The 14291-nt window shown below is 39.3% G+C and overlaps 1 protein-coding gene across 1 annotated transcript; it reads right to left on the minus strand.

Moving 5' to 3' along the window:
* Positions 1–1187: 1187 nt before the first annotated feature.
* LOC104225608 (nuclear cap-binding protein subunit 2-like) lies at positions 1188–11641 on the minus strand. Its single transcript, XM_070168539.1, has 8 exons — positions 11624–11641; positions 6718–6941; positions 4601–4739; positions 4477–4523; positions 2910–3023; positions 1864–1910; positions 1643–1749; positions 1188–1353 (listed from the first exon to the last, which is right to left on the minus strand). Exons 1-8 carry the CDS (start codon positions 11639–11641, stop codon positions 1279–1281), a joined length of 771 nt encoding a protein of 256 aa, XP_070024640.1. The 3' UTR covers positions 1188–1278.
* Positions 11642–14291: the final 2650 nt, after the last annotated feature.

Consider the following 14291-nt stretch of genomic DNA (forward strand, 5'->3'; position numbering starts at 1 on the left):
TTGGTAATTTTCGAAATTATATAAAGTACAAAATAAGGTACTATTTTTTGTATTTTTCAAGTTTATGAGAAATACATAAACTAAATATTTATATATATATTTTTGTAATTTTTCTTTTTTGCAATGAAATAAAGCAAAAATAGTCAAAATAGGTATATTAGACCTAAATTACATATTTATGCTAAAAATGTGAAAATTCTCGGGGAGGGTCAAAAATCACGTGTCTACACCGATCCAGCATAATATGCTGGAGTTCATACACAGGTGCACCGAACTCCAGTATATTATGATGGACCGGTCTCTGTTAAAGCAAAATAGTGACTATTTTTTATTGACTTCGTAAACGCTGGCTATTTTTGAATGACCAGTCCGAAAACTGGCTATAGCATGCTATTTTTACAATCAAACCGGCTATGTGTTTCTAAAAAATTTATAGTCAAAATAAGGTATGCATTAAAGGAAATGTGGCACCACCTTCAATTCCTAGATTACACATTTGGAGTAATAAAATCCCAGTACTGCGACTTCTATGCTGGTTCCATGATGGCATTTCATAAAGAAGATTGTGATCCAATAATTAGAACTTAAAAAAAATCCTGATTAGACCTTAATTACCATATTATGAATTATTTGAAACACTACAAACATTTTTTTTTGGGATTCGTCTCTAATAATAATGGATCGAAGTCCTCCTTTTCCTTCCAATTAGTGAGAGACTACAAGCCCTCCCTTCATTACTCGGAATTGAGCGGGCAACAAGAATTAGAATCAAATCTTCCCATGTAGTCGGTATTCTAGAAGCAAAATTTCCCGATCACCTGCCTCCTTGTGTGAAAATGCTTTTCATGATCTCCAGCTCTTTCCCATGTTCTTTTCCAAGCATTTAGGCAAACCTGTCAGGTTTGTTAACTCAACGTAAAGAAAGCTTATCAGATCAAAACTAGGGGAGCGCTTACTGATAATGAAAGATTAACATCTCTCTGCCTTCGTCAGTCAGCTAGAGTATAAAAACAACATTGAATAACATTACTTGTTTTTCATTTTTAGGGTACATCAACTTCATCAATGACACCATCAGAAATACAAACAAAAGAAGGTAAAAATAAAAAGTTGAAGAAGCAACGATTACTCAAATGCAAATACGTTTTGACATACATTCTGACGTAAAACATTTTAATTACGTAAGCACAAGTTACAAAGGAAGTTGCTGAGAGCAGGTCTTACAACTCTTTTTAAGTAACACACTCTTCTCCTAGCAATCTACATCTGGAAATAAAACTAAGTACGCCGCTTCCTATCATCATCTTCCTCTTCATCAGAATCACCACTCTCACGGAAACGTGGATTCTTCTCCTGCAGCAAAAGAAAATGTCACATTGCAACAACAAATTTCACTAAAACCGAAGACGGGACAAAACTTAGACATAAAAGATTTGAAGCTCAAGCTCTTATTCGTTGAATCACAAGCTAAAATCAGGGAACCTCTTTCTTTGATATCGATACAAACTTTGTTTCATTGTCCAATTATTATTTCAATTTAAATGGTGGCGAGCACAGACTACATATGAAAAGATGGAACAGAACATGCTGGTGAAAAAGACCAAAGCAATAAAAGATGTAGCTTAGGTATAAAAGAGAATACCGGTCTAGATTCATGATTAGAGATTCTTCGAGATTCACGGTCATAACTCCTCTTTGGATAATCTGACCGATGGTGGTCATCTTCCCTGTGTCGCTTGCGATGATAGTCTGTTTTCCTCATAAGATAGAGTTGTTTGTTAGATCTATTATACTGAAACAGTAGACAGAAAAATACAATGTTGTAGAGCATTAGAACTGAATCAAAAGCTTTGAAAAACATACCTCTACCTTGCCGATAAGAACCTCCATGACCATGATTTCCACCACGTCTATAGGTCTATAGACACAGTAAAAGGTCTATAGGTGTAACTCTTTTTATTAACATATCGCATTGCAAAACCTAAGGCATAACCAAGTTTGAGCATGGCAGATAAATTTTGATGATGAGAAGTTATTGGAAGTGCAAGAAAAACTCAGTGAAGGTCCAGTGAATCAGCTATTTGAAGCTTAATTTGAAATCCTAAAGGGGTTGTTTCAATCTCTTCCATTCCTTTTTCCTTATTAGAGAAATCTCAAGTTTTTCCTTGTTAAATCTGATTTTCAACAGATTAATGAAGCATAGCATTAATTTGGAAAAAGAACAGTTTAATTATGGGGAAGAATATGGCTAGCTCTAAATTTAGAACTGGAACAAAACCAAAATCGTTAACATCCAGAAGTTGCCATTCAACCTGCGCTCAAACTTATAAAATTCTTCTAGTCTGTCTGATTTCATTTACAATGGAGCATTCAGAATGCAGACATTATGCTTACAGCATTAGTTGATATCAAAACCACCAATCCTCTGACAGCTTAGTTATAATCCATTAAATAAAAGGCACATATATTCAAACTAGTGAGTGTCATGCAACAAATAGACAGGGTCTGGAATCGACATTGACACACGCAGATAATAACAACTCACAAGAACTTCACCACCGAACCAATAATTAATATACACTAGCTTTACTTATAGGGGTCAGTTGTACCCCCAGCTAAAATCAGAAGTTTTCTACTGCATCAAAGCACACACAAGTCCTGGAGTAGTAAAATCTAAATCTACAGTTAAGAGGCGCTTTAAGTTGACTCTTCAATCAAAGGCACAGCCAGTTCCTTTTTGAAAAGGAAAAAAAAAAGAGGATGAAAAATAATTGCACTCTTTACATTTTACATTTCACATTCCACATATTATCAAATTAATTTGAGAGGATGAAGCTCTTTGCTAAGACGCAAGAAATAGTCAATATTATCAAAGAAACTACTGATGTCGAAGTTAAGAGCCCTTAAACTTACATGGAGGTGGAGGCATAACTGGTGGGTAAGCGCCCAATGATCCTGTACCATAATCCACAAGCTGCCTTTGTGCTTCCAATTCCTTTTGGACCAATTTTCCATAACCACCTCGACGTATAACTAGTTAAGGTATAAAAAGACAGTCCAAAATTCTTAAATATAAATGGAGAAAGAAGGGAAAGAATAATTTCTTAAACCCTGTTGCATGCATGGACTATCATGCAAGAGTTTCAACCATTTGACAGACGAGGTGATGAAAACTTACTTGATTGATTAACCATAAAGTATAGCATTTCTGTGCACATTCATGGATTACACCATTAGTCTTTATTTGAACTAAACCATAATTCTTCAAATGCATACATTAGAAACCCATGCAAACAATATCAACCATCTTTCCTATCCTTGATAAACATATCCATGATCCAATATTCACCTCCACAAAAGGATGGACACTTGCACTAAAAAGTGTACTGCTGCTTCGCATCATAGAAGTTCTGATTCCTCATAAACAATTCATGACAAAAGATTAAATGAAGATCTACTTTGAGGTATTTCCTTGTAACATAAATAACAAAGAAAACCATTGCCTTGTTTAAAACTTTGCAATCATTCCATTGGCCACAAAATGAAATTTTCACGTCATCAAGTTGATTGTCCTACAACCACAGGGGATGTAGAAAATCGAAGCTTTTGAGACCACTAGGTTCATTCACTAAAAGCAAAACACAATAAAAGAAAAATCAAGGTCACTAATTCCTTCAGAAAGAATGCTCTAGAATCTTATGATCACAAGAGGTTAAAAGCTTTTTTTAATGCACTATCTTATCTACTAACTAGATGCTGAGGGTTGTGGTTCTTGTAGATGGTGACATAGAACCTAAAAAGACAACTAGATGCTGATGCACCAACCTTTTAATGCCCCACAACTACTTCTAGGGTAAGTGCTTACTGAACAAATACTATAGAAATACTTCCTAACAAGCACTTGAGTAACTTATGATGTTGCATCAAGAAAGAATAACTGAAACTCAAGCATTATTGTGTATGGAGGAATAATTTACGCAATTACAAATATTACATTGTCAAGTACCACTTTAGTTAACTTGCCATATAGACAAGTTACACACATATCTACATAAAATGTTTCTTAATAAGTATATACATAATATTAGAACGTGTAAGAAATTAAACTATATCCTTTTTCTCAATTTACTTACACCATACTGGCATAAATCTTTCAAGATGAAAGCATACCAAGTTTGAACAGATTCCTTTTTTTTCAATCAAAATGTACCAAGTTTTAGCAGATTTTACACACTTGCCTGCTTTTTTGTTGACAATGGTAGAGAGCATTTGCAGAAACTTCACTACTTAAAAGTACTTAATTAGACATCCTTCTGCATACATGAAGTATCTTTGACTAACTTTGTCCTAATAGTTCCATACCCTTTTTATTTGCAATGTTCATCAAATTTGCCCATTATAAGACCAAAACAATTTTTCCCGAGAAAAAGATAGCTAAAAGAATTGAAAGAAACTGTAACGCATTCTTATCAATCAAAGAGAAGGATATCTGGATCATAGTCGGTACGATATTCGCCGCGCACCTGGGAAATAAAGATGTAAATCAGATGATATGCTGGCATAAATCTCAAGATAAAAGAATAACCACTGAGGAGATTACCTGTCCACCACTCCTACCGCGGCCCCATTGTCTACCTTCTTGAAATCCCCAATCAAAATCCACACGAATCGGGCGATCATCAAGAATTGTCCCACTGATGTATTTGACAGAATCTTCAGTGTCGTCCCTAGAGTAGAATCTGAAAAACGTTTCACAGTTGTTACAAATGCAAATGATATTCTCCATTCCTTCTTTATTTTCCTTCTTCCGCTTTTTTCCGTTGAACGGGAAAAGGGTTGAATGGGAGATAAACGCAAAAGTATACATGTAACAAACTATAAAGTACACCTAACACCATCTTGGTGTTTATAATAGAATTGACTTCAGCTGTCAAAAAAAATTATGAGCAAATAGGTGTTTGCATATAACTGCAAAAACAGTGACAACACTAAAGAGACAAAAGCTCGTCATACACTCCTTCCATTCTATTTCCATTGATCTGCTATTTGTGTACACATCCCAAAGGTACATGTCTTTCCTAATGGCAATTTTTTCCCCGGCATACATATATACTACTTATTCATTTGACCTCATTTCAACAATTCATCTCCTTTTTGCAGTTCAAAATATTATTTGAACTCCTTGCCATCAAACCTAATATATTCATTCAAACATAAGCTTAGTCAGTGTCAACCCAAGTCAATTAAAATGGCAGAAAGGGAGTACATCAATACAAATTCTACTAGCAAAAGCAACGCAGACCTAAAAGTGGCAAAAGTTTGACATGCTTGGAACAAGTCAACAAGACAGAGAATGCATGAAACATATATTACTTCCCAAATACAAATCCGATGACCACCCACTACCTACCACACAGGAATCCCAAAGAAATACAACCTAAACAAACACCACAACCTATAAAAAGTTTTCTTGAAACATTGGTAAAAATGTTCGACAAGTAATCAAAGAACCATACAGTAGCTTCTGGGCAAATGGTGTGGCAGGAAATTGCAAATACATAAATAGTACATAGCGCGTTTAAAGCAAGAACTGGGATCTATTTTTTACGTTGAGAAACATTAATTGGTCGATTCACTATTGTAAGGAATCTATTTTATCTTTCTCTGAATTTCAGACTAGAGACTCTCTTTCCTCATTAATGAACTTGTCTTCCATCATTAAGAAGGTAACCAATGAGCGACAACTGAGTGGAACAAGAGATAACATCAAAGACGGCACAGCCAAACTACTCCAATTTTTTGTTGCGACCTGTTAGACTAGGACAAAGATAAACCAACCCTCGATTTGAAAAAAGGGACAAAAAGGATTAAGACAAAAATAGGAGGGAAATTTTCTTTTTCTTTTCTACCAAGTAGGAGGGAGATTTCCTTTTCAGTTAAAGTAGAGGAAACATGGAGAACTGACACCCCATTTAACTAAACGTTTTTTGTAATATAATAAGGACCTTCAAGATTAAGAACAAAATAACTACACATCAGGCTATTAGTGTCGAATAACAGTTGCACCTTCCATTTTCTCCAATAGATGCAGAAGTAATACTAGTAAATGCTCCCCTTCCTCTCCTCTCCTCTCCTCTCTCTATTCTTTTCTCCTTCATATCCCTTCCGTTTCTAGTAGGAGTCTTTAAAACCAAAAAATCCATAACAAAGTTTAACATTGATCATTATGTGAGAATTAGATAGATAATTGCAATAGGGTTGAATCCATGAAAGAAGTGGAAGTGCTTTCAAATTTTGGAAGTCCCTGCTTTTTCCTACCTAGACTTCGGGGACATTTTGACAGAATTAGATCAAACGATTGTGGTATAAGCCTCTTTACAAATCTTTACAATACTTCTTAAGTTAATAAGTTCCTTTTATTAATAGTCGGGACTGTAAAACGTGTCATCTAATTCTTAAGACACAGCGAAAAAGAGTTGATTAATACTTGTAGGAGTAGAGACGGAGAACATGATTCTTATATTTACCGGGCAGCGTGAACAAATGCCAAATACATAATATCAATATCCTTATTGAACAAGTAGACAAAAACAGAACTAGAGGGAAATAATTAAAGCTGCAGCAGGCATACCGTAATTGGAGAAGAAACTATACAGTCAAAAGTTAGCAACACAAAATGAAAGAAATTGGAGATTGAAAGCAAGGTTCAGGCCATACATTACAAAGCAGAACCCACAAGGAGTTTTGGAATTCTTATCCAATCCCATCACTATCTTTTTAATCTCTCCAGCATGAGAGAACAGCTCATACACTTGTTCCTCTGTTGTGTAGAAGGACATGTTCCCCACATAAACAGTAGTCGACTTCAGCAAAGCATCTTCAAATTCTTCCTGGGTTCCTGAAAACCTTCTATCCCTATATGCTGAAATCTTGGCTAAATCCTAAAAGAAAAAAAAACAGATAAAATATTAAAAGATAAAAGCAAATAAAACCTAGATTAAGAAAGGTAGGACACCTCAGACACCACAATCTCTTTATGTTAAAAATTCATGAAATGCCATTGGATATGCAGGAAAATGCACTTCAGTGTTGTTAAAGGCTCTCTTAAAGCGCGCTTAAGCCCTGAAGCTCGGTGAAGCCCAGGTTGTGCTCACTTAATTGGCACTTTAGTGTAGGCGTCAAGGTGTTAGGCATGTGCACCTTCACCAATGGGCTCTGTCTTTAAGGGCAGAACATTATATATATAGCTCGATTATAGTTTTCCATTCTTTTGTCCAAATAATTATTATTTGTGTTTATAGTTGCATGTTTTTGCACTACATTTCTGTTTTTAATTTTTTTCCCCACACTTCAATTGCGCTTTGCACTTAAAGCTCCAATAGACTTTGGAGCTTTTTGCGCTTTTTGCTTTTGACTACTCTGCTGCACTTTGCTAACATTATACTAAATAAAGAAAGGCATAAATTAGGAACGACACTCAGTCCTCAAACAGCGGCACCAAAAACTCCGGACAGCCATTTCTTCGGAACCTTGCAGGTTTCCAAGGGTAGTAGCTGTCAGGCATCATCGTCGGGACAATAGGAAGACAACAGAGGCGCCAACTTCGGTTTTTCACAGGATCAGGAATATACCAAGACAAAAGCCCAGGTTGTATTTGCGGGAATTGGTACCTCCCGCCTCCTATTTCTCTCCTTCTTGTGTTTGTTGATTTTTTGCGGTAGTAGTACGTAATTACTATAGTCATTTTGGTAGTGGACCTATATTCCTATTTTTTCATAAACTTCGGTAGGTATAGCGGTTGTGGTCTGTAATGGCAGTGTAGGGTCATGTCCTCGGGGAGGGAGGGTGGCAAGGTGGGGGTTAAGGCAAGGGTCAGGGGGTGGGACGGGGCACATAGGGGGTAAGGGGAGCAAGGGTGCATATAGGTTGAGAATTGGATCATGGAGTATAGGGACTTTGACGGATAAGTCTATAGAGCTGGCGAAGATTCTCCAGAAAAGGAAGGTTAGTATAGCTTGTGTTCGGAGACTAGGTGGGCAGGATCGAAGGCGAGGAATGCCGACGGGTATAAGTTGTGGTACTCCGGAGGCGTGAAGGGCAAGAACGGAGTGGGTATTTTGATGGATAAGGATCTTAGAGAGTTAGTGGTAGAGGTTAGGCGGGTGAGTGACAGATTGATGACGATTAAGTTAGTAGTTGGAGGAAGCACTCTGAATGTCATTAGCGCATACGCGCCGCAAGCGGGCTTGGACGAGGAGGTTAAAAGGCGCTTTTGGGAGGCGTTGGATGAGGTGGTGCAGGGTATTCTGCCTACGGATAAGTTATTTATAGGAGGGGATTTCAGTGGGCATATTGGGTCGTCTGTTGATGGCTATGGTGAGGTGAACGGTGGCTTCGGCTTTGGGGTTAGGAATGGAGGACGTACGTCACTGTTGGATTTCGCTAGAACTTTTAAGTTGGTGATCGTGAACTCTATTTATCCGAAGAAAGAGGAGCATTTGATTACTTTCCGGAGTATGGTAGCTAAGACTCAAATTGATTATCTTCTCCTCAGGAGGTGTGATAAGGGGTTGTGCGAGGATAGTAAGGTGATCCCGAGTGAGAACCTCGCGACACAGCATAGGCTTCTGGTGATGGACGTCGGTATCTTGATAAAGAGGAAGAAGATGTTTGTACGGGGGCAATCGAGGATCGGGTGGGGAGTCTTAACTAAGGAAAATGCGCAGGAGTTGGAGGGAAGGTTGGCGGCTGTGGGAGCTTGGAAGAGTGGTGGGGATGCTAGCGGTATGTGGACGGCGACATCGAACTGTATAAGGGAGGTAGTGAGAGAGGTGCTAGGGGTCTCGACGGGGTACTCAGGCAGGCACCGAGGCGACTGGTGGTGGAATGACGTGGTCCAGAGTAAAGTGGAAGCAAAGAAAGCGGCTTACCATAAGTTATTGGAGAGCACTGGCGAGGAGCAGAGGAGAGCAAACAGAGAAAGATATAAGGAAGTTAGGAGGGAAGCGAAGCTAGCGGTCACGGAGGCTAAGACTACTGCGTTTGGGTGGTTGTATGAGGAACTGGGGGGTAAAGGTGAGGACAAGAAGTTATTTCGGCTGGCTAAAGCGAGAGAGAGGAAGGCTCGTGATCTGGATCAAGTGAGGTGCATCAAAGACGAGGAAGGTCGGGTATTGATGGAAGAGGCCCAAATTAAGTAGAGGTGGCAGTCGTACTTTCATAGACTTCTGAATGAAGAGGGGGACAGAAACATCGTGTTAGGGGAGTTGGGGCACTCCGAAAGTCACCAAGACTTTAGGTACTGTAGGCGTATTAAGGTGGAGGAGGTCATGGGAGCAATGCGTAAGATGAGTCGGGGCAAAGCGATCGGACCAGACGAGATTCCAGTTGAATTATGGAGGTATGTGCGTAAAGCAGGCTAGGAGTGGCTGACTGAGCTGTTTAATGTTATTTTCAAGATGGAGAGGATGTCAGATGAGTGGAGGTGGAGTACGATGATTCCGTTGTACAAAACCAAAGGGGACATCCAGAATTGTAACAACTATAGGGGTATAAAGTTACTAAGTCATACCATGAAAGTTTGGGAGAGGGTGGTGGAAGGGAGGGTAAGGAGGGCGGTGTCTATCAGAAAACCAGTTTGGGTTTATGCCTGGTCGTTCTACTACAGAAGTTATCCATCTTATCAGGAGGTTGATGGAACTAGGAAGAGGGATCTGCACATGGTGTTCATTGATCTAGAGAAGGCGTATTACAAGGTCCCTAAGGACGTTCTTTGGAGATGCCGGGAGGTGAAGGGTGTGCCGGTAGCTTATATTAGGGTGATAAAGGATTTATATAATGGAGCTAGGACTCGGATAAGGACTATAGGAGATGATTCGAAGCCCTTTCTAGTAGTTATGGGGTTATACCAAGGATCTGCGCTCAGCCCGTTCTTATTTGCCCTAGTAATGGACGCATTGACACATCATATTCAAGGGTAGGTGCCATGGTGTATGTTGTTCGCTGATGATATAGTTCTGATTGATGAGACGAGAGGCGGTGTTAATGAAAGACTAGAGGTATAGAGACAGGTCCTGGAGTCTAAAGGTTTCAAGTTGAGTAGGACCAAGACGGAATATTTGGAGTGCAAATTTAGCGATGTGTCGGGGGAAACGAACGGGGAGGTGAGACTTGACTCGGAAGTCATCCCTAAGAGAGAGAGTTTCAAGTACCTAGGGTCTATTATCCAACGAGATGGGGAGATCGACAGAGATGTCACGCACCGTATCGGGGTGGGATGGATGAAATGGAGGTTAGCGTCTAGAGTCCTGTGTGACAAGAAGGTTCCACTGAAACTTAAAGGTAAGTTCTATAGAACGGTGATTAGACCGGCCATGCTGTATGGGGCGGAGTGTTGGCCAGTCAAGAATTCTCATATCCAGAAGATGAAAGTAGCCGAAATGTGGATGTTGAGATGGATGTGCGGGCACACTAGGCTGGATAAGATTATGAATGAAGAAATTCGGGAGAAGGTGGCGTGGCTCCCATGGAGGACAAGATGCGAGAAGCGAGACTTAGATGGTTCGGGCATGTGCGGAGGAGGAGCCCAGATGCCCCGGTTAGGAGGCGTGAACGGTTGGCTTTGATAGGTACAAGGAGAGGTAGAGGGCGGCCTAAGAAATATTGGGGCGAGGTGATAAGGCAAGACATGGAGCAACTTCAGATTTCTGAGGACATGGCCCTAGATAGGGAGGTGTGGAGGTCGAGCATTAGGGTTGTAGATTAGGGGGTGGTTGAGCGTTTTTCTTCGTTGTTCCGGCTAGTCTAATAGTGTTTTATATAGGACTGCTAGCGGTTATTGTTCCATTACACTTTCTATTTTTTGTTTATTATTATTATTAATTTTTTACTTTTATTTTATATTTTTTTTTCAATTTTTATTATTGCCATAGTTATTGTCCTTCCCACTTATTTGTTGTCACTTACGGTGCTGATCTTATTTGTATGTTTTCTGTTGTTGTTACAGATCTTTCGTTTTTGAGTTGAGGGTCTCCCGGAAACATCCTCTACCCTCATGGGTAGGGGTAAGGTTTGCGTACACTCTACCCTCCCCAGATCCCACTAGTGGGATTATTACTGAGTTGTTGTTGTTGTATAGATCTTTCGAGTTAAATCAGGAAACCATGACTGACTGAGATGTTAGCTCCTCATAACACCAGGGTTTATACGAGTTACTGGTCAAAGTGTCCATGGTGTGTTTGATTCTCACCGCACCCTTCCCGAATCACCCTCTATAACAGAGAAAGTCTAAGAATAAAAAAGGTGTTACCTCCTTTGGATGAGAAGCTATACAAGGATTAAAGCATTAGTAACTAGTGCAGATAGTTATAACATTGTTCTTTAAATGCTCCTTCAGAGGTTGTTCTTTTCACGGGTGGGAGAGGCCCACAGCCCCCTAAACCCTTCCCCCACTCCCACCCCCACCCCTACCCCCACACACCGACCAGAATTAGCACAATCCATCAAAACACAAACAAAGATACAACATAAAACATTAAATCAATAGAAAAATTGCTCATTGAACAACCATCACATGTATATAGCACAAGTGAAAAGCCAAAGAGCACTGAGGCATTCATATTACCTTGAACAGAGAAGCCATTCTGTTTTGCTCCCAACTATATTTCCCACTTTGGATCTTTTGCGCCGCCTAAAAACTGCAAAATTCTACTTTCGGTTAACAACCAGTATTATGATTAGACTGATTCGAAGTTAAACATTAGTTCAAAAAAATATTACCAAATTATAAATGAAACTGGTAATAAGAATATACAGTAAAACGAGAGCAAATGAAAAAATTACCCAAATCATAAATTCATATTTCGCGATAAAGAACCATTGGTAAACCAAACAAAAAGCTAAGATTTATGCACTGCCCGTAAAATCTTGATATTTTCATTTCATGAGAGGGGGGAGGGGGGGGGGAAGCGGAAAACTTACAAATTGATTTCGCCGGAGTCTCTCGGCCGAAGAAGTGGAAGTTAAAATATATTGGGGCCCAGGACCGAACCAAACTTAAGTCTGCTGTCCACCTTCCACTTTATTGGGCCGGCCCAATATTGTTTTAGCGGGAGAGATTGAGAGGAATGCGCCGCAAGGGGCTGGTCTTAGCTGAATGTCCCCAAAATTGGTGGTACTTAAAAAATAGCTTTTGGATCTGCACACATCTTTTAGGAGTTTTTCTATCTGATTAGATTGTTCATCGAAGTCTACTCGAATATTATATTTTTGCTCTTCAAGATTTCTCTACTGGATTGGTAGAGTTAATGTTATTGTTGAAAATGGCAAACTCCCACATCGGTGGGAGACTTAATTTGGGAAGAATTTCTCCCTATAAAAGGAGGCCTAATGTTTAGGATTTAAACACACCTCTCATTTGCCTTCTTATCTTCTTAAGGCATTTGTTATTCTCTCTTTAGTATTATTTCACTTGTATTTTTGGAGTGGAATAAAATATTGGTTGTGTCCGAGGAAGTATGCAAAATTGGCCGAACCTCATAAATTTTGGTGTTTATTTTATTGTTGCTTTATTGTCTTATTTATTATTTGGTGGCTGTCATAATTTTTGGTATAGTAGTTGTGACTCATTCACTATATACATTTGGCTTCCGCAACAATTGGTATCAGAGCTAAGGTATTGTCTAAGTATGCTCTGTGGTTGCAGCATATTCTGATCTTCCACATCAGAAAAGATTTATCTTGGTAACTGAGTCAAGGTTCTGTCTGAGTATGCTCTGTGGTTGCAGCTTAGTCTGATCTTCCACACCAGAAAGGAAATAATCTTGATTTGTGTCGTCAGCTATTAAATAATATTTGTGTCAAAGATGGGAGACAATAAACAAGAAGAATCTACATCAAGTGTCAACAATACGTCATCATTGGCATCTTCGCTTATGACAAGAATTGTGTCAAATGCGAAATTTGCGGTAGAAATTTTTGACGGGTCCGGACATTTTGGGATGTGGCAAGGCGAGGTTCTAGATGTCCTTTTTCAACAAGGGCTAGATCTGGCCATTGAAGAAAAGAAACCAGATGTTATTGGAGAAGAAGATTGGAGAATTATCAACCGTGTTGCTTGCGGTACCATTCGATCCTACCTTGCTAGAGAGCAGAAATATCCATACACAAAGGAAACTTCTGCAAGTAAATTATGGAAAGCACTGGAGGATAAATTTTTGAAGAAAAACAGTCAAAATAAATTGTACATGAAGAAGAGACTATTTCGCTTCACCTATGTTCCTGGTACCACGATGAATGAACATATCACTAGTTTCAATAAGTTGGTCACAGATTTGCAAAATATGGATGCAACTTTTGATGATGGTGACTGACCTTAATGTTGTTGGGGTCACTTTCTGATGAGTACGAGCACCTTGAAACTACTCTACTCCATGGAAATGACAAAATTTCTCTCAGAGAAGTTTGTTCGGCTTTGTACAGCTATGAACAAAGAAAGGGAGAAAAACAGAAGGGTGGAGAAGGAGAAGCACTGGTTGTGAGGGGTCGTCTTCAAAATCAAACAAGGAAAAAGAAAGGAAGATCCAAGTCAAGATCTAGACCCAGCAAAGATGAATGTGCCTTTTGTCAAGAAAAGGGGCACTGAAAGAAAGACTGTCCGAAGTTGAAGAATAAGGCCAAACATAACAATGGAAAGGCCATTATGGATTCAAATGTAGCTGATGGTGATGATTCAGACTTCTCATTAGTTACAATAGAGCCATCAACATTATCAGATATATGGTTGATGGACTCGGCTTGTAGCTATCATATGTGTCCCAACAGGGACTGGATCGGGGATTTTCAGGAAGGAGAATATGGAGTTGTCCACTCAGCGGATAACAGCCCTCTTACCTCATATGGCATTAGTTCAATACGATTAAGGAACCATGATGGAATGATCAGAACATTAACAGATGTTCGATATGTACCGGGTTTGAAGAAAAATATCATCTCTGTGGGAGCCCTAGAATCAAAAGGGTTAAAAATCATTGCAGAAAATAGAGTGATGAGAGTATGCTCTGGTGCACTAGTGGTAATGAAGGCCAATCGGAAGAACAATAACATGTACCGTTATCGCGGTAGTACAGTTATTGGGACAACGACAGTGACATCCAGTGACGAAAAAGAGGCAGAAACAACCAGGCTATGGTACATGCGCTTGGGACATACTGGAGGAAAATCCTTGAAAACTCTATCAGATCAAGGATTATTAAAAGGAGTAAAGGCTTGCAACTTGGAGTTTTGCAAGCATT

The sequence above is a fragment of the Nicotiana sylvestris genome, chromosome 3 (genome assembly GCF_000393655.2).
Source record: "Nicotiana sylvestris chromosome 3, ASM39365v2, whole genome shotgun sequence".
Classification (NCBI taxonomy): domain Eukaryota; kingdom Viridiplantae; phylum Streptophyta; class Magnoliopsida; order Solanales; family Solanaceae; genus Nicotiana; species Nicotiana sylvestris.